Raw genomic sequence first — 17,324 nt, forward strand, 5'->3', positions numbered from 1 at the left:
CGGGTGGGACGAGGACCTTACCACGCCGTCCTCCTCGCGCACCACGTACTGCGCCACCTTGAAGGAGCTCAGGTACTCGTTCATGTTCTGTAGCTCCGTGTCGTCCGTGGCGTCCTGGTTCCTGTCCAGCAGCTTGGAGATGGCCGCATCGTCATAGTGGATCACACTGCTGTCCTCCACGTCCTTATTGTCACCTAAGGGGCGGACAGGGTGCAGCGTGGGAACAGAGACGAAAAGCGCCCAGGTGAGCCGCGGGCCCCCACCAGGGCAGACTCCCTGCTATGGCCCTTCCCCGTACCCCAGGGGCTGCATCGGAAGAGCAGGGTGACCAGACAGAGGAAACTGTCCTGTGACAGTCCCACTCCTGCCTACCTGCGGTCCCAGGACACCCAAGAGAGAGGCCGAAGGGGTAAGGAAGCCCCTTCCTCCCCAGGAGCAGCAGCCCAGACAGAAGGGGAGCCAGGGGCTGGAACCCAGCTGGCCGTACCTGGCGGGGTGCTCCCATGCTTCTTCTTCGCGCTGGCAGCCAGGGCACCCCCTTTGGAGGACTGGACATCAGGGATGGGTGTGACAGGCCTCTGGCCCTGAGACATCATGCCTGCAGGGCAGAGGAGGAGGGTGCTGGTGCCCGAGCCCAGAGGGGAGGCAGGGCTGGCGGGCAGCACCCAGAGACGCCAGCCTGGCCTGCCCTGACAAGGAGCAGAGAGAGAGGCTGTGCTCAGTGGGACTGGCAGGGACCCCCGCAGGCCCTGGGTGGGTGTGTCTCAAGCAGGGCCACCCCCTCCCCACCATGCTCCTCGAGAACAGAGGCCCACCCTCCACGTCGTCCTTGAAGAGCTCCTCTGTGCCGAACTTGAGGATGTCGTCCAGCTCCTGCTTGGTCATGGAGCCTGACTTGGAGCCCAGGCCGGGCCGCACCACCAGGTGCGTGAGCATCATCTTGCGCTTGGCCACCTGTGTGATGCGCTCCTCCACCGAGGCCCGAGTCACGAAGCGGTAGATCATCACCTTCTTGTTCTGCCCGATGCGGTGGGCGCGGCTGAAGGCCTGGGGAGACCTGCAACTCAGCCCCTGTGGCTTGACCAAGGGCTCCAGGTGCGGGGCCAGGTGCCACGTGTTGAGGGGCATGCACGTGGGTCCGTGAGCGTGGAACGGCCACAGGACGGCACACGGAGCGGCTGCAGCTGCGCTCACTTGCCCAGCTGTGTGGGGCCTCACGTTGCCAGGCTGGGTTTGGAGTGGAAATGTGCCCAGGCAGGTGGAGCCGGGCAGGGCTGCAGTGTGCAGGGGTGTGTGCAAGGGACGAGGGGACCAGTGTGCTGGACGTAACGGAAGCTGCACAGGGCTCCGAGGCGGGTCATGGGGAGCTGGGGAGCCGCACCTCCCTGTCCAACGGGACAGCAAGACCACAAGTCGGAGACGCACAGCCACCTTTTGAGAGCAGCAAGGCCCCAAAACTGCACAGTGTAGTACAAGGACGTGCCTGAGACTCTGTGCATCCCCACGTGACGTGACCTTGGTATGACTGTGGGCATCTATGCGAGTAACTGCACATGGGTGCACACACGTGTGCATGAGAGACACGAGTTTGTGTGTGTGCCACCAAGAGTGTAAGTGTTAAATATGTGTCCCCACCCCTGCGTGGGGTGGCCAGGGGACATCAGGGTGGCTGTATTCCCACAGTCCTAAACCCCCAAGCCTCCCATCCTTCCTTAGCCCCACCTGCCCCTTCTCATCCTGTCCTCTACCTTCAACAGGCCCCAACTCTATGCCCCTCATCTCCTCCAAAACTGATGCCCCTTCTGGGTCCCAGGACTCACTAAACCTGCTGCCCTACATGGCCTTGGTCCTGAGGGTGATGGGAGAGACCAGGGTCAATGGCCACCACAGATTGCTGTGTGCCCTTGGATACCTCCCTACCCTCTCTGGGCCCATTTCCTCCTCTGTACAATGAGGGAGCTGGGGGGACAGGGGCCAAGCCACTCACCTCCCAGGGCCCTCCTGGGGCTGCAGCTCCACAGGGGAGGGAGGCCCACAGGACCAGGGAGGCAGGGGGGTCGCACCAGAGAGTATGGGGAATGGGGGTCCTGCCCAAGGCCAGGGACGAGGGGCCCACTGAGAGAGTCCGGGGCTGAGGGGGGCACAGACCTGGATGTCGTTGTGCGGGTTCCAGTCCGAGTCGTAGATGATGACAGTGTCCGCTGTGGCCAGGTTGATGCCCAGGCCGCCCGCCCGGGTGGAGAGAAGGAAGCAGAACTGCTGGGCACCGGGGGCTACGGGAGAGGCCAGCAGGTGGAGGGTGAGTGGGGGGCACACCTGGGTCAGGGACAGGGATGGCAGATAGGGCGGAACTGCGGCAACAGATCCCTGGCAGAGAAGCGGGACAAGGCCAGTGACCCATCACAGACGGTGGCCACACCTGCCCTCGGGAGCCGGAAGAGGCCCAACCTGCGCCCGCTTGGCCCCGCGGTGCTCTGAGCCCAGGCCCAATGGGACGGAGCTAGAGTGAGAAGGAAGTTGATTTTCACATCCCAGATGGGCAAAGACCAAACTGCCAACAGCCAGCGAGTACAGGCAGAGCTCCTACAGGGGCCAGCCACCGTGAGACGCTGGACAGCCAAGTCCTCCATGTCCCCAGCCCGCTGGTGCTGTCAGGGCTGCCGGTAACACATGGCACAGCTCGAGGGCCCAGGGGCCCACTCCACTCCCGACTGTCATGGGATGGCTGGTTCTCAGGCCACCAGGGCCCTTCCTCAAGTGACCAGGACTGACCACAGCACCCACTGAAGCTGCAAACAGCTGCCCAGTCCGCCCAATGCTTCCGCCAGCCCTGCTTCCACGTGCGGCCAGGGCCGTGGCTAGATCCCAAAACTCTGTACTCTCTCTGCCTCCCTTGTCTCTCTGGCACGAGTGGGCAAGAGGAACCACTGCTTTGGCGTCTGGGCAGTGTGGCTCCACATTTTTCCAAGGGTAGGAGCTGGGAAATGGCCAAAGCCCCAGGGACACAAAGCTTGTCACTATTTGCCACAAACTTGCCACTGAGGAGGCCACCAGTTCAGCTGGCCGCTCCCCGCTCCGGAGGCTTCCTGTACTACGGAGGGAGCGCACCCCTGCCTCTCCTTCCCCGCCCCGGAAGGCTGAGCAGAGAGGTGAGTTTGGGAGAAGAACCTGGCCACGTGTGGCCCCGCCCTTCGCTCACTCCTGCCTCCGGACCAGTCCCCAGGGAGCCCACTCGACTCTGTGCGTGGGCGGCACGCTCTGTCCAGCCCTGCTTGGAACTGGGGTTCATCTGGCATCAGTATTAGAGGCCTGCAGGTGCCAGCCAGACCCTGAGCATCAGCTTCATTTGGTGACATTTTCCTCCTCAGTCTGCCTTTCTCCTCGTCGATGGAGAACAGGTGTTATCTACGGGGCCCCTCAAAATTCCAGCAGACCCCCCAGAAGTTTCCATGGAAGGCATCATTTTAGCATTTGAAACTCTGGGGAAGCTGCCGTGCCCTGGGAACCAGTCTGCTTTCTCTGGCCGCTTGCGGGGCAGCTCATCGGGAGGTCAGCTGGGTGGTCTGGCTAAGAACCCGGCCTGGGAGAAGGGGCCAAAGGTGTCCCCGTCGGAGCCCTGGGGCAGGCGGGCGGGCAGGGTACCGTTGAATCTGTCGATCGCCTCTTGCCGGAGGCCCCCGGTGATGCCACCGTCAATGCGCTCATACTTGTAGCCTTCGTACTCCAGGAAATCCTCCAAGAGGTCCAGCATCTTGGTCATCTGCAGGGGAGAGGACGTGTGAGGACCTGCCATGCAGCCAGGAGCCCCACGGTGCCGTGGGCAGGGACCCCACCACAGCCGGGGGGAGAGCGGTGGGGAGTGGGGGGGCAACTGGGACCCAGGTGGGCCTGATGCAGGACTCTGTGGGAAGAACATGGCCTCCAACCTCACCTCTCAGAGCCAGTCCATCCTCCACACCAACCCCCCAGCCTTCTGCCTAAAACAGGGCTCCGACATGAGCCTCCCCTGCTCACACTGCAGAGAATTAAGTCCCAGCTCCTCACCCTGCATTCAAGCCTCAGCAGGACCAATGCTCCCTTCATGCCCACCAGCCATTCCAAACTACCTCTCTTCCCAGAATACCTGCCCACTCACTGCCTAGGGAACTCAAACACCACCTCCTCCATGATGTCTTCCCCGATTTCACTCCTCCCCATGAGAAGAGAAAGGCAGTCCCTTCTGAGCTCTCGTGACCCTGTATGTTGCCCTTGGTTCTCAAGAGATAGTTTAGCTGGATATAAAACTATGAGCATTTCCCCTCAGTGTGCTGAGAGTTTGCTGTGGTCTCCACCGCCTGTTGTTGCAGAGGAGAAGTCAGAGTGGCCTTTCCTTTGCAGGTACTAGGTCTGAAGTCCTGTAGTTTCCTACCACAGGTTTAGGGGCTAGTTTATTTACATTTCTCTTGCTTGGTGCTCCAGAGTGCACTCCAGGTCTGGGACCTCCCGTCTCTCTCCAGGGCTGCAAACTCTCACTGAATCCAGCTGCTTCAGCTTTTCCTTGATTTCTTCTTCTGCAACTCTGATTAGATGACGGTCGGAGCCTCTCAAGATATCCTGCAGGTTCTCTCGGTCTTTCCTTTGTCTCTGTGCTGCATTCTGGGAAGATGCCTCGGCACCAGCTTCCAGTTCATCGATGTTCTCGTAAACAGCGTTCAGTCTGTCTATTTACTTCAACTCCATGCAGATCATTTTTCTATCCAGCTGTTCTTGTTTCGTTTCTTCCTGCTTTTGCTTAACTTTTTCTTTACTCTGGAGTGTCAAGTACTCCATTATTTTTGAGTACCCTAAACATGTTTATTTTGTTTTATTTTTTTTAAGAGATGGCTGGATTTGAACTCCTGGGCTCAAGTAATCCTCCCACCTCAGCCTCCCAAGTAGCTGAGATTATAGGCCTAAACCTGTTTACTTAAAGTCTTTTGCAGGCTATTCTATTATTCTTTTCATTTGGATTCTACTGTTTTGTGGATGTCTTAGCATTTGGGCTCACATGGGTTTTGGAATTGCAGTTTGTAGACTCATTTAGGTTTGTGTTTGGCTTTTTTTTTTTAGAGACAAGGTCTCACTCTGTCACCCAGGCTGGAGTGCAGTGGCATGATCATAGCTTCCACCTCGGCCTCCGAGTAGCTGGAACTACAGATGTGCCACTACACCTGGCTTATTTTTAAAATTTTTTGTAGAGACGGAGTCTCGCTGTGATGCCCAGACTGGTCTTGAACTCCTGGCCTCAAGCGATGCTCCTGTGCTTTCGCTCTGTGCACATCTCTAGCAGTCGTGCGGTTCCCTTGACTTGGTCTCTCAAGGCCTCAGCCCAGACTCATGCCTCACGCTGGCAGTGGTACCGGGGGGTGTGGCTGCCTCTCCGAGCCAGCCCATAGCTGGGTCCAGCTCAGGCTCACAGGCCTGGCCACTTCCTACGGGCCAGGGTGTGACCAGGGCGCAGGCAGCTTGTGCGGCTCTCAGCTGACACTTGTGCACAAGGAGCTGCATCCAGACTCTGGCTTTGAGCAATGCGCCTGGCTTGGTCCTGCCACAAGGGAACATTTTTAGCCCCAGGACCCTGCAGGACCACAGGTGTGTGCCCAGACTGAGCAGCTGAGGAGAGGGACTGACTCACTCGTCTCCACACCCACATTCCCAGCACAGAGCCTGATCATGACAGATGCAAACAAAGGAACGAGGAACAAATGCACAAACCTCCAAGGCCAGACAGCCCCAACCACGATGATGCCAGTGAACCTTCCGGATCAAGCTGGACAAGGGGCTGCTCTCAAACCAGCCCCAGGGCCCCACTTTAATGAGCAGCCAGCTGCAGGGGAGAGGGGTCAGGCAGGGGGAGGGGTGGGCACGCCAGCCTGGACACGTGGGCTGGAAGGGACAGGGGCAGGGGCAGGGCCAGAGGAGACACCACTCTTTGCAGCAAACTGCCCTGGCCGCCTAGACTTGGCACTCAGCCAGCTCCTGGGCCACATCATGCCAGGGCCCCGGGGATGACCCCTGACACAAAGCCACTCGGCCCACACGGCCCTGAGGGGCGGCCTCAAGCACCGAGGCAGGATGCCCTGGGGGGTGTGGGCTGGGGGCCTGGGGATGCCAGCGCACGGTCACCTGGGAGAAGATGAGCACGCGGTGCCCCTCGTCCCGCAGCTTCTTCAGCATCTTCTGCAGCAGCATGAGCTTCCCCGAAGACTTGACCAGGGAGCTGCCGTCATAGGAGCCGTTGGGCAAGACGGGGGCCTCCTGCAGACACGGCGGGAGCCGGGTGTTGGCGGGCTGCCCCCGTCTCTGACTCTGCACCTCACAGGCCGCAGGGGACAGACAAGGGCCACCCCCAGGCTGACTACCCATCTGCCCTGCCGAGCACGAGGCCCAAACCTGAGCCAGGCCAGGCTCAACGGCGTGGGACGGGCCGTGGGTTGCCCGGGCCCTGGCTCCAGGCACTGTGTCCCCAGGCAGAGCTCAGAGACCCGCCAGCCCTGCCCTGGGTCCTGCTCCTGGCTGGCACGCCAAGACCGAGACATCAGTGAACAAACAGATGACGCAGAGCCTGAAGCTAAGCTGGCCTTCCCAGCAGGGGTTGGCCTGGTCGCTGTGGTCACTGCAGGGCATGTCCAGGCAGGGCCAACCCCCTCAGCCCAGCGGAGGCTAAGTCCCAGCAGAGGCCCCGCCACACCAGAGCCGCGAGTAGGACCCGGGGTTGCCTCCGAGGCCGCCGAGCCACAGCGCAGCCTCCCACGCCTGACACTGCAGGGCTCGCTCTCGCTGGGGGAGGGAGGCGTAAGTTGTAGAGGCTTAAATTAGAACCAAACAGCAGTGACGGGATGACGATGACGGTGAGGCCGACAGCCACTGAGCACTCAGCGCACCAGCCCTGTGAAGGCACTTCAGGTGGCCTTTCCTCTCCATATTGTCCCCACTTTACAGAGGAAAGGGCTGAGGCTCAGAGCTCACCATTAGCCTCCCCGTGGCTCTGCAGCCGGGGTCTAAACCCAGGCGCGTCTGACTCCAGGCGCGTCTGACTCCAGGCCCCAGGGTCTCGGCCACAGCTGCACCTGGGGCTCACCCGGGAGTTGGTTACAAACAGGATTCCTGCGCCAGGCCTCGGGCCTCCCTCCCTTAGTGACCCAGAGCAGCTAGGTCAGCCCTCGGAACCCTGCCTGGAGTCCCACGGTGCTGAGGCTGGAGGGGACCCGGGGGGTGACCTGATGCCCTCCTCACTCATGGGTCACGGGGAGGGGCTGAGGGAAGGAGAGGGGCCTGCCCGAGCAGTGGGCGGAGGCAGGTTCAGAGGCTTTCCCTGGCACAGTGGGGACACCTGTCACCTCCAGGTCCTCATTCCTGGGGAAGTGCTGAGGGCCTAAGCCATGGGCACCTACCACAGTGGCCCCAAGGAACCTACCCCAGGTGCCACAGAGCACCTACCACGTTGGCCACGGGGAACCTAGGACTGCAGCCTGGGGCACGTACCACGGCGGCCACGGGGAAGAGATAGGGGTGGTTGCAGCACTTCTTCAGGTCCATCATGATGTTGAGCAGGGACACCTGGTTCCCGCCCCCCTTGGAGTTCAGCGCCTCGAAGTTCCGCGTGAGGATGAACTTGTAGTACTTCCTGCAGGAGGACACAGGACAGCGGGCTGCACGCGCCTGGGCCGGGCCTGCCTCGGGCACTGTCTGCTCTGCAGGGAGGCTGGCGGCTGGCGGCCAAGCACACTCACAGAGACACCTGGGGGAGCCCTGAGAGAGGCAGCCGCAGGCCTGCAGTCGCCCTGCCAGTTCTGGGGGACATGCTAGAGCTCAGGCAGCCCAGACTCTGGTCGTCAAAACCTGAGAAGAGGCCCCAAGAAGGCAGCGCAGGCCAAAGGTGAGCCACAGCCTGGGCGGGGCTGGAGAGCCCTCCCACCCGCCAGGAGAGGCACCCCGAGAAGGCCAGGCTGGGGCCTTCAGGGAGGGGTGGCTGAGGAGACAGGCCAGCGGTGGGGCCGCGGCAGGCCACCGCTGAGCCCCGCCACTCACTTCTGCATCTGGCTCAGCTCCACGCGGACAATGAGCTCGGTCTTGGCCGGCATGTTCTTGAACACGTCAGCCTTCAACCGCCTGAGCATGTGTGGCCCCAGCAGGTCATGCAGCTTCTTGATCTGGTCTTCCTTGGAGATGTCGGCAAACTCCTCCAGGAAGCCCTCCAGGTTGCTGCAACAGAGAGCTGGGATGAGCGCCAGGAACAGGCAGAGCCCTCTGTAGAGGGAGTCAGGATTGAGAGTGGGTGTTGGGAGGGGCGGTGTCGCAGGCCGGCTGGGAGCCCTGGCATTGCCCTGGGTGTCGTCTCAATTTCTGTCTAAGCCTGTGTCACCCCTACATACACGGCCTTCTCTTTCCCGGCCACGCTGGGTACCTTCCATCCTCAAAGCCGTCCCGGACACGAGCCTCTGAGACTGTCACCCAGATTACAGATAAGGAAGCCAAGGCAAGAGGGTGCCCAAGGTTATACGGTCCAGCCGTGCCAAGCCTGCCCTGCAATCTACGTCTCCTAATCCCAAAATCAGCACTCTTCACCCTGCCCCACCCCCATTCTGAGCAGAACAGGGCGGCAGGTGAGGCCAGGAGGCTGGGCCATGGGGCTCTGTCTCCACCACCCAGCCCAGGCCCTGGGCCCTGCCTGCCACCACTGTGCCCATGGGAGGCACTCGGGTCTCAGTGGAGGGAAAGGAGCGAGCTGGGGGCATGGGGGCAGGGACAGGCGCCCAGGAGGAGTCCCACGTGGTCTTCCGGGGCAGAGCCGAGGGGAGATTGTGGCATTAGCAGCAGCTGATGTTTCTCGAGCACCCACCCCCCGGGCAGGAGGTCACAGAGGGGACCACCCACCCCCCGGGCAGGAGGTCACAGAGGGGACCACCGCTGGTGCTCCCATTTCACTGAGGAGGAAGGCAAAGCCCGGCAGGTCTCAGCGCCAGGAAAGCCCCCCAGCCCCGCCACCCACATCCCCGGCCAGGGCCTGGTGACTCACTTGAACCTCTCTGGGGTCAGGAAGTTGAGGAGATGGAACAGTTCCTCCAGGTTGTTCTGAAGGGGGGTCCCCGTCAGCAGCAGCTTGTAATCGATCTTGTAGCTGTTCAAGACCCTGAAGAACTTAGGGGAGGAGAGGGACTCCCGTCAGGGCAGCTCTGGGGTTGGGCGGCCGGTCTCCTCGAGCCCCGCGGCCAGCGCCACCTACCTTGGACTGGTTGTTCTTGAGCCGGTGGGCCTCGTCCACCACGAGACAGGCCCACTCGATGGAGCCCAGGATGGCCTGGTCAATGGTGATCAGCTCGTAGGAGGTCAGCAGGACGTGGAACTTGATCTGCACTTCTTTCTGGAGGGGAAGAGGCGCGTTTGGGAGGCGGCAGCTGGGAGCGGAGCAGATGGGTCTCAAGAGACAAACAAGAGCCACGAGGAGGTACGGCCAGGAATCCCACAGACGCTCCAAGGAGCCCCGGAGCCTGGCCAGGCTGGGACCAGAGAGGAAGACACAGGCCACCAAGCGGAGGGGGGTCAGCTGAGGCCCAGAGCACAGTCCCGAGAGAGGCTGGTGTTTAGGGCAATGAAAATCCACACTGCGCTGACCTCTGCTCACAAGAGCACTGGCTGCCACCGACGGGCAGGTGGCACAGGACCAGCCCTGTGCTCAGCCCCTGCTGCTCTCACCTGCACTGTCACATCACATTCCCAGCCAGGGCCCGTGGGGCCTCCAGCTGGAGCACTCTCCCAGGTCCCCATGGCTAACCCGTGGCAGGGCCGGGAACTGAACAGAGAAAGGGACCTTGCACTCTGGGTGTAATACTCTGTAGCTGCCGATTTGAAACTCTCAATCAAATTTTATTGTTGCATTTTTGTCTTGTAAGGAAAGTCCCAGGGGATAGCGGAGTGTGTGAGGTGCCCCCTCTCTGGGACAGGTTCTCAGGCCCCTGCTCTCTGCCCCCACCAGGTGATCACTGTCCCCCGCCACCCCTGCGCGCCGGTGGGGAGGGGGCGTCCGGTGCACACTCTATGCACCAAGTTGAAGGGCAGGACCCCAGGGCCTGGAGGGTCTGCACTCCCCCAGCCAGGACCCCCATGCTCGAGGGAGCACAACACTAAAGAGCAAATTAACAACACCACGGCAAGCTGAGAGAAAGACCTTGGAAATAACGAAAAAACTGTTTTCCTGCATTTGAACGAGGGGCCCTGAATTTTTATTTTGCACTGGGCCCCACCAGTGACGCCAGCCTCCAAACCAAGCCTGCCTCTCCCAGCAACCCAAGTCCCACGGGAAGGGGTCGGAGAGGGGCTGAGGGAGGCCTCGCTGCACAGGGTAAGCCTGCGGGGGGCACCTGGGCTGCATACAGCCCGGCCTTTCCCGCTGGGACCTTCACCTGCCCAAGTGTCCGTCTCCTCACCCATCTGCGTGAGCACTGCCATGAGAATTCAAAGAGCCAAGTCTGTGCCTCAAAAAATCAAAAACAGAGTTATCATACGACCCAGCAACTCCACTTCTGGGTGTACACCCACAGGACGCGAACGCAGGGAATAGGGAGGACGTCTGCACGCCCACGCTGGTATCAGCGCATTCACACTGGCCAAAAGGTGGACGCAACGCAAGTGTCCATCGTGGAGAAACAAATAAACAAAACGTCTATCCGTCCACACGACACAACGTCGTTCAGCCTTAAAAGGGAAGGCGTCTGACCATGCGACGACACGGATGAACCTTGGGGACATTCTAAGTGAAATGAACCAGTCTGGTTCCACTCTCGTGAGGTCCCCAGAGTAGTCAGAGTCACGGAAGACAGCCTGCCAGGGGCTGGGGTGGGGACGCATGGGGAGTTTGTGTGTAGCGGGGACACAGTTTCCTTTTGCAAGATGAAAGGAGTTCCGGAGATGGGTTGCATAACAATGTGAATGTACCTATCACTACTGAACTGTACTCTTGTTGTTTTTAAGAGATGGGGTTTCGCTATGTCACCCACGCTGGCGTGCAGTGGCTATTCACAGGCACAATCATAGCTCACTGCAGCTCAGATTCATGCGTCAGCCTCCCAAGTAGCTGGGACCACAGAAGTACACACCACACCTGGCTGAACTGTACTCTTAAAAATGGTGAAGATCAGGCCAGCCGCGGTGGCTCACGCCTGTAATCCTAGCACTTTGGGAGGACAAAGAGGGAGGATCACTGGAGGCCAGGGGTTTGAGACCAACCTGGGCAATAGCGAGACCTCGTGTCTACAAAAAATAAAAAATTAGCCAGGCGTGGTGGCATGTGCCTGTAGTCCCAGCTACTCAGGAGGCTGAGGCAAGAGGATCACTTGAGCCCAGGAGTCTGAGGTTGCAGTGAGCCATGGTGACACCACTGCACACTAGCCCAGGCAATAAGAGCAAGACCCTGTCTCAGAAAAAATTTTTTTACATTATATGTATTTAACCCCAATTTTTAAAAGGAAAATAAATAATAAATAGAAGAGCTAGGTCTGAGCAGTGCCCAGCATGCAGTAAGACCCCGATGTGAACCCAGGTGAAGATGAGAGACCGACAGGAAGGGGAGAGCACCAAAGGAGAACAGAGACAGAAGCTGGAATGACGTAGCCACAAGCCAGGGACACCTGCGGCCACCAGAGTGGAACAAGGAAGGACTCTGCCCTAGAGCCTTCAGAAGGAGCACGGCCCTGCCCACACCTTGGTGTCAGACTTCTGGCCCTCACACCAGGAGCGAATACTTTCTGCTGTTTTTAGCCACCTAGTTTATGAGACTTTACTAGGGCAGCCCTAGGACACAGGCAGTCGTAAGTCTGCGGCTACAGCAAGCCCTTCCCCCACCTGCTGCCTGCCACGGAAGCCCGTCTGAGGGACCCCCGAGGACTGCAGGGTACCTGTGGCCCCCCCCACCCACGCCAGACAGGGCACCTCTCCAGGGTCCTCCCTGGGGACAGGGGGCTCTCACCTTCATGCGGAACACCTTCTTCCCACTCCGAATGGCGTTGTCCTCAAAGGAGAACTCATTCTCGCGGATCACAGAGCGGCTCTCCTTGTCCCCCGTGTAGGTGACCACGTAGAAGTCAGGCGCCCACATCTCAAACTCTCGCTCCCAGTTGATGATGGTGGAGAGGGGCGCACTGACCAAGTAGGGCCCCTTGGAATGGCCCTGGAGCGAGACCGATGCAGTGAGACGGCCCGCCCGCGGCCAGCGCCAGCTGCCCCGCCCCAGCGACGCCCCCCACTACCCACCTCCTTGTACAGGGAGTAGAGGAAGACGATGGTCTGCACCGTCTTGCCCAGGCCCATCTCGTCGGCCAAGATGGTGTCAGTGCCCTGGGCCCAGGAGAAGCGCAGCCAGTTGAGGCCCTCCAGCTGGTACGGGTGCAGCGTGCCACCCGTGGAGTCAATGTACCACGGCTGCTTGTCAAACTTGACCGTGGGCTGCAGGACAGACAGAGGTTCAGGCACACCCCAAATCCTAGGCCACCAGAGGCCACCTGACAGGCCTTTGCATGTGCAGTTCCTTCTGCCTAGAATGTTCTTCCCACTCCTCTCTGTCTTCCTAACTCTTCTTCCAGTCCCAGCCGGAATGCCTCTTCCTCCAGGAAGCCCTCCCTGACTCCCAGCCTGGTTTAGGTGCTTCTACAATGTCCTCCCATGGCGGCCGGCCCTATACTTGTTCTATCAGAGAAAGTTCCCAATTGCTGAATTCTCTGACTTTGAGCCCAGGCTGTCATGACATCAGTCCTGTTCACTGCTTCCTCCAAGTCCCATCCAGTGCCCAGGACACAGTGGACACTTATTCCATATTTGTTCAATGAACAACAGAACGAATGTATGTCTGGGCCACTCAATGCCTGCCATAACCAGCTACCTCCACTTAATCCAGAACATTTGCCTCTTTGATCCTGCAGCTCCAGGCCACCTCCCCCATGAAGTCCTCCTAATGAACCAGACCCATTCGCCTTTCCCTAGCATCTGACAGTCCCAGGCCAGACCATGTTCTGTGTGTACCCGCCACAGGCCCCTAGAGGAGGGTGCACTTCCTGAAACAGGCGCCCGGGGCTCACTAACCCTTGTCCCCCAGGGCCAGCCCAGGGCCAGCCCAGGGCCAGGTGCTGGCAGACACCCAGAGAGCTTTGCAAGATGAATCGTCCCGGGGGCTCCTCCCAGGTAAGAATGGCGTGTAACTCGCTGTGAGTGGGCCCTTCCTGCCGCCCCGGCCTGCATGGGCACGATTCAGTGTGCACAAGCCACGAGGGCCCCCCACGGCCAAGCCTGGGGTGGGCAGGCCCTGGGAATCCCACCCACGGTTCCCCCGGCCCCACTCACGTCCACGATGGGCGTGTCCGGTGGCTTCTCCTGCTTGTCGTCCCGCAGCTTCTTGCCCTTCTTGACCAGCCTCTTGGGCAGCCTGGCGTCCTCCCCCAGCATCAGCTCCCTGGGAAAGAGCATTGGATGCAGGTGAGCAAAGCTCAGGCTGGGAGCAGGCCCCAGTGGCTGGCGCCCAGCAGCCTGCTCCCCGCAGCTCACCTGTGGCCCCAGTATGCCTGCTTCAGGTTGTCGTAGTAGGGGATGTCGATGTCATCGATCTCCCAGGTGCACTGGTCGTAGGGCAGGTCTTTCCACTTGATCAGGTAGTGCACATCCCCCTTTTTATCGAAGCTGCAACACAGCGAACAGGTGGTGGGGGAGGGGCGGGTCACTCGGGCAGTGGCCACACGTGGGTCTGATGAAGGCACCCGACAGGGTGCAAAACCACTCATGCCACGGTCCCCTTGGATCCACCAGGAGGAGGGCGCCAGGGCAGCAGCTCCAGAGAGGTGCAGTGGCCTGCCCAGGGCCACACAGCTAGCAAGGGCAGGTGAGAGTACCTGGTAAGTGGCAGAGCCAGAAAGGGACACCAAGTGGCTGTGCCAACAGAGGGGCAAAGAGCCGGCATCCAGCGTCCTTTCCAGCCTCTGCTGCAGGGACCGAGCCCATCCCACCCCCAGGTCTGGACATAGGAATTTTGAATTTCTAAGTTGGAAATTCTCTTTCCTGCCCATAGACTTTTTTCCCCCAACTTAAAAACCCAGAGGACTCGAGCAGTGCCCATCCCAGCTGAGGGGCCGTCTCTGCAAAGTAGACGAGGATGCAACTCCTGCAGGTGGGACGGCCTCTTCCAAAGTCACCCCACCCCGGGACACAGAGACCCAGTGACCAAGCCCAGGAGTACACAGTAGATTCTGGCCGCTGGGAGGGTCCTCAGGCCTCCCACCCAACCTGGGTTGATCGGCAGCCAGGCTGGAGGAGGGGTGCAGGGCCAGGGGGCGCTGACTCCCCTCCATGGAGGTAACAGGCAAACAGGCCAGGAGAGCAGAGGCTGCAGCAAACCTGGGGACGCCAAGAGCAAAACCAACCCCTGGTCACACGGACGCCGATGGGTTGTTTTCAATAAATAACTGGGTGTTGCGCAGACTTTGAGGAGTAAATCTGAGGGAGATTCACCTGTCCCACCTTGCAGGCAGAGAGGAAAACTGCCATTTATGTTTTTTAACATGCAATTTAATAAAGGTAAAAAACTGCGGGTCAAGTCAGTGCAGGGCTCAGGTTCCCCTTGGAAAGGTCATTCTCAGGGAGGTCTGGGGGGCAGGGGGGGATTCCATAGCCAAAGGTGGCAGCTTTTTCAAATTCTACAGCTGGCCCCTTACTGAAGACCACCCAAAGCTGGCCTTTGGCAAGCTCCTGGGGCCCTTACAAAAGCCCATTGTCCACAGGGCCTCAAAGCCCAGAAGAGAGGGCCGGGGCTGGAATCTGAGCACCGGCTCAGCTTCTGAACTCTGCTCTCCCCAACAGGTGCCTGTGACAGGAAGCACTGAGTGGGACGGGCCTCCAATCCTAAGCCCCTCAACGACAGAGCCCAGGATGTCAAGGCTCAGGGTGAGGAGTACAAGCTCCAGGCTGCCACCCACAGCAGGCACCCCAGGCCCCACCCCGAGGCCCACCTGTCAGCCACCACCAGTTCTCAAGCACCTGAGCTCAGGAATGAGCAAGCGTTCCCACTGCCCGCCACATCGAAGCCAGAGCCACGGGCCTCCTGCCCTGGGCCTCCTCATCCTGGCCTCCTGCAGCTTCTGATAACTAAGCCACCTGGGCAATTTCCAGACAGCCACAAAGAACTGTCACTGGGGGCGGAAAAGTAGGTCTTGGCCAGGTACGGTGGCTCACACCTGTAATCCCAGCATTTTGGGAGACCAAGGCAAAAGGATTGCTTGAGGCCAGGAGTTCAAGACCAGCCTGAGCAACATAGCGAGACCCTGTCTCTAGGAAAAATAGAAAAATTAGCTGGGTGTGGTGGTGGGCTCCTGTAGTCCCAGCCACTTGGGAGGCTGAGGCAGGAGGATCACTTGAGCCCGGAACTGGAGGCTGTAGTGAGCTACGATGATGCCACTGCACTCTAGCCTGGACAACAGAGAAAGAGCCTATCTCAAAAAAAGAAAAAAATAGAAAAGAAAAGAAAGTAGGTCCTGCCATCAGAAAGCACTGCGTTGAAATCGCAGCTCTACCACCTTTTGGCTGTGTGACTTTTGGCAAGTGACTAAACCTTGCTGTACCTGTTCTCACACTAGCAAAACAAGCGCAAAAATCAAACACCTACCTCTTGGGGCAGCCGGTGCTCAGTCATGTGAGCTGCTGTTACAAAGGTGGGGGAAACGTGCACAGCCCCACGCCTCCGGCCCACGTCGGTCCTCAGAACCCTCCCGCCAGTATCGAGCCCTGACTCAGTGCGAGGGTCCCGACCCACCCAGTGTCCTACTTTGCGCAAGCTTCACTGTGTGACTCTGGAGCTTTTCTCCCACCATGAGTGTGTCCGTGTGCAGATGACAGCCCTCCGGCTGGATAGTCAAATCGCCAGCAGCGGGGAGCCCCGGCCTCTTCCTGCTGCCCCCACTGCACCCACACATGGTTCCGGGTGGAGCCCCAAGGGAAGGGGCCCTGGCGCCCTGCCCCGCGCCCATTTCAGAGTGAAGGAGCCGACGCATCCCAGACCCGTGGGTGCCCACCTGCGGCGTCGCCAGGGCGCCCCTGCCCGGCACGCACCTGTGGTTCAGGATGCGGTGGATCATCATCCACTCGGGCTTGATGCCGTAGCGGTAGAAGCGCTCCTCCATCTTGGCGTAGAGGGGGTCCTTGTTCTTCCTCTTCTCGCTCTTGCCGTCCTCATCGCCAGAGCCGTAGTCGAAGGGCGGCGGCTCGTCCATGTCGTTCTTTCTTTGGTAGTTGCGATACATCACCGTGTGGTACAGTTCCAGCTGCTCAGGGCGGGGGTCCAAGTTACGGGAGGAAGGGGGCCACAGCCTCCTGTGTCTCCCGACACAGCACCCTCGCCCCCAGCCCGGGTCCTCACCCCCAGCCTCCCCGTCTGCAGCTCCCAACAATGCCCCTCGCTCGGGGGCCCTGAAAGCACGTGTCAGCCCCTTCCCACCAACCCTGGAGGGTCCAGAGGCTCCGAGCAGGCACTGAGCCTCGGCACAGCCACACCTGCCCACGTGCCTCACCTGTAGCTCCTTCACCCAGGAGCAGTGCCAGTAGGAGAGCCCCGCCCACTTGACAAAGAACTCTCTCTCCGGGATGCCCTCCAGGGGCTTGGGCGGCGGGATGCCGGGCTCCACCTCGGGTCCTGGCAGCCCCACCATGAAGGGGGCCGGGGGCTCTGTCCACCTCCAGTGCAGGATACGCTGGACTTTGCCCTTCAGTGGGGGACACTGTGGACAGAGGAGGGTCCCCAGGTTCAGGGCTTAGCCAGCGGGCCCCATCCAGAGGCTCTCATGACAGCAGGCTGTCACACAGTCTCCCTCCAACTGGCTGCACTGTCCCCAAGTCAGAAGAGCATGTCAGTGACCCCACGACACCCATCCTGTGCTCAGGAGTCCAAACATGCTGTACACGGGGTGGGGCGGGGGGTCTGTGAGCCATGTCGGGGACAGCAGAGGGAGGAGCAGAGCCCAAGACTCTGGACTCCCCCATCTGTGGGTCTCCCCACTGCTATACTCCCTGCTAGAGCCCCCTGAGAAAAGGTCACATCATGTCATGACTTACGAGCACCCACGGAGCACGACCCCCCTGTCTGGAGCTCAGGGACACAGCAGCCCTGTCCCTGAGCCCTCACCCAGGCGTGGCTGCACCCAAACCCCAGAGACACCGTTCAGGGGCCCTGAGGGGTGCCAGGCTTCCAGTGAGCAAAGGTGAGAAATGCGGCAGTCACGAACACACCATCTGCACACTCAGCACGCGGTCCCAAGGCGGATCGGAGCAGCCCTGGC

The 17,324-nt window shown here is 60.2% G+C and overlaps 1 protein-coding gene across 1 annotated transcript in view; it reads right to left on the bottom strand.

Annotated features, from left to right (window-relative positions):
• Window positions 1-17,324, bottom strand: part of CHD5 (chromodomain helicase DNA binding protein 5) — a 61,361-nt gene that overhangs the window by 14,789 nt on the left and 29,248 nt on the right. The window contains exons 10-25 of the mRNA XM_069477278.1: window positions 16,560-16,766; window positions 16,102-16,313; window positions 13,552-13,683; window positions 13,351-13,459; window positions 12,268-12,459; window positions 11,984-12,184; window positions 9,245-9,382; window positions 9,038-9,159; window positions 8,050-8,223; window positions 7,504-7,645; window positions 6,145-6,276; window positions 3,643-3,760; window positions 2,149-2,273; window positions 816-1,047; window positions 488-598; window positions 22-194 (exon numbers count right to left, since the gene is read on the bottom strand). Of these exons, the coding sequence (XP_069333379.1) occupies window positions 22-194; window positions 488-598; window positions 816-1,047; window positions 2,149-2,273; window positions 3,643-3,760; window positions 6,145-6,276; window positions 7,504-7,645; window positions 8,050-8,223; window positions 9,038-9,159; window positions 9,245-9,382; window positions 11,984-12,184; window positions 12,268-12,459; window positions 13,351-13,459; window positions 13,552-13,683; window positions 16,102-16,313; window positions 16,560-16,766 (2,520 nt within the window). The remainder of the gene's footprint in view (window positions 1-21; window positions 195-487; window positions 599-815; window positions 1,048-2,148; window positions 2,274-3,642; window positions 3,761-6,144; window positions 6,277-7,503; window positions 7,646-8,049; window positions 8,224-9,037; window positions 9,160-9,244; window positions 9,383-11,983; window positions 12,185-12,267; window positions 12,460-13,350; window positions 13,460-13,551; window positions 13,684-16,101; window positions 16,314-16,559; window positions 16,767-17,324) is intronic.

Source organism: Eulemur rufifrons, chromosome 8 (assembly GCF_041146395.1).
Source record: "Eulemur rufifrons isolate Redbay chromosome 8, OSU_ERuf_1, whole genome shotgun sequence".
Classification (NCBI taxonomy): Eukaryota; Metazoa; Chordata; class Mammalia; order Primates; family Lemuridae; genus Eulemur; species Eulemur rufifrons.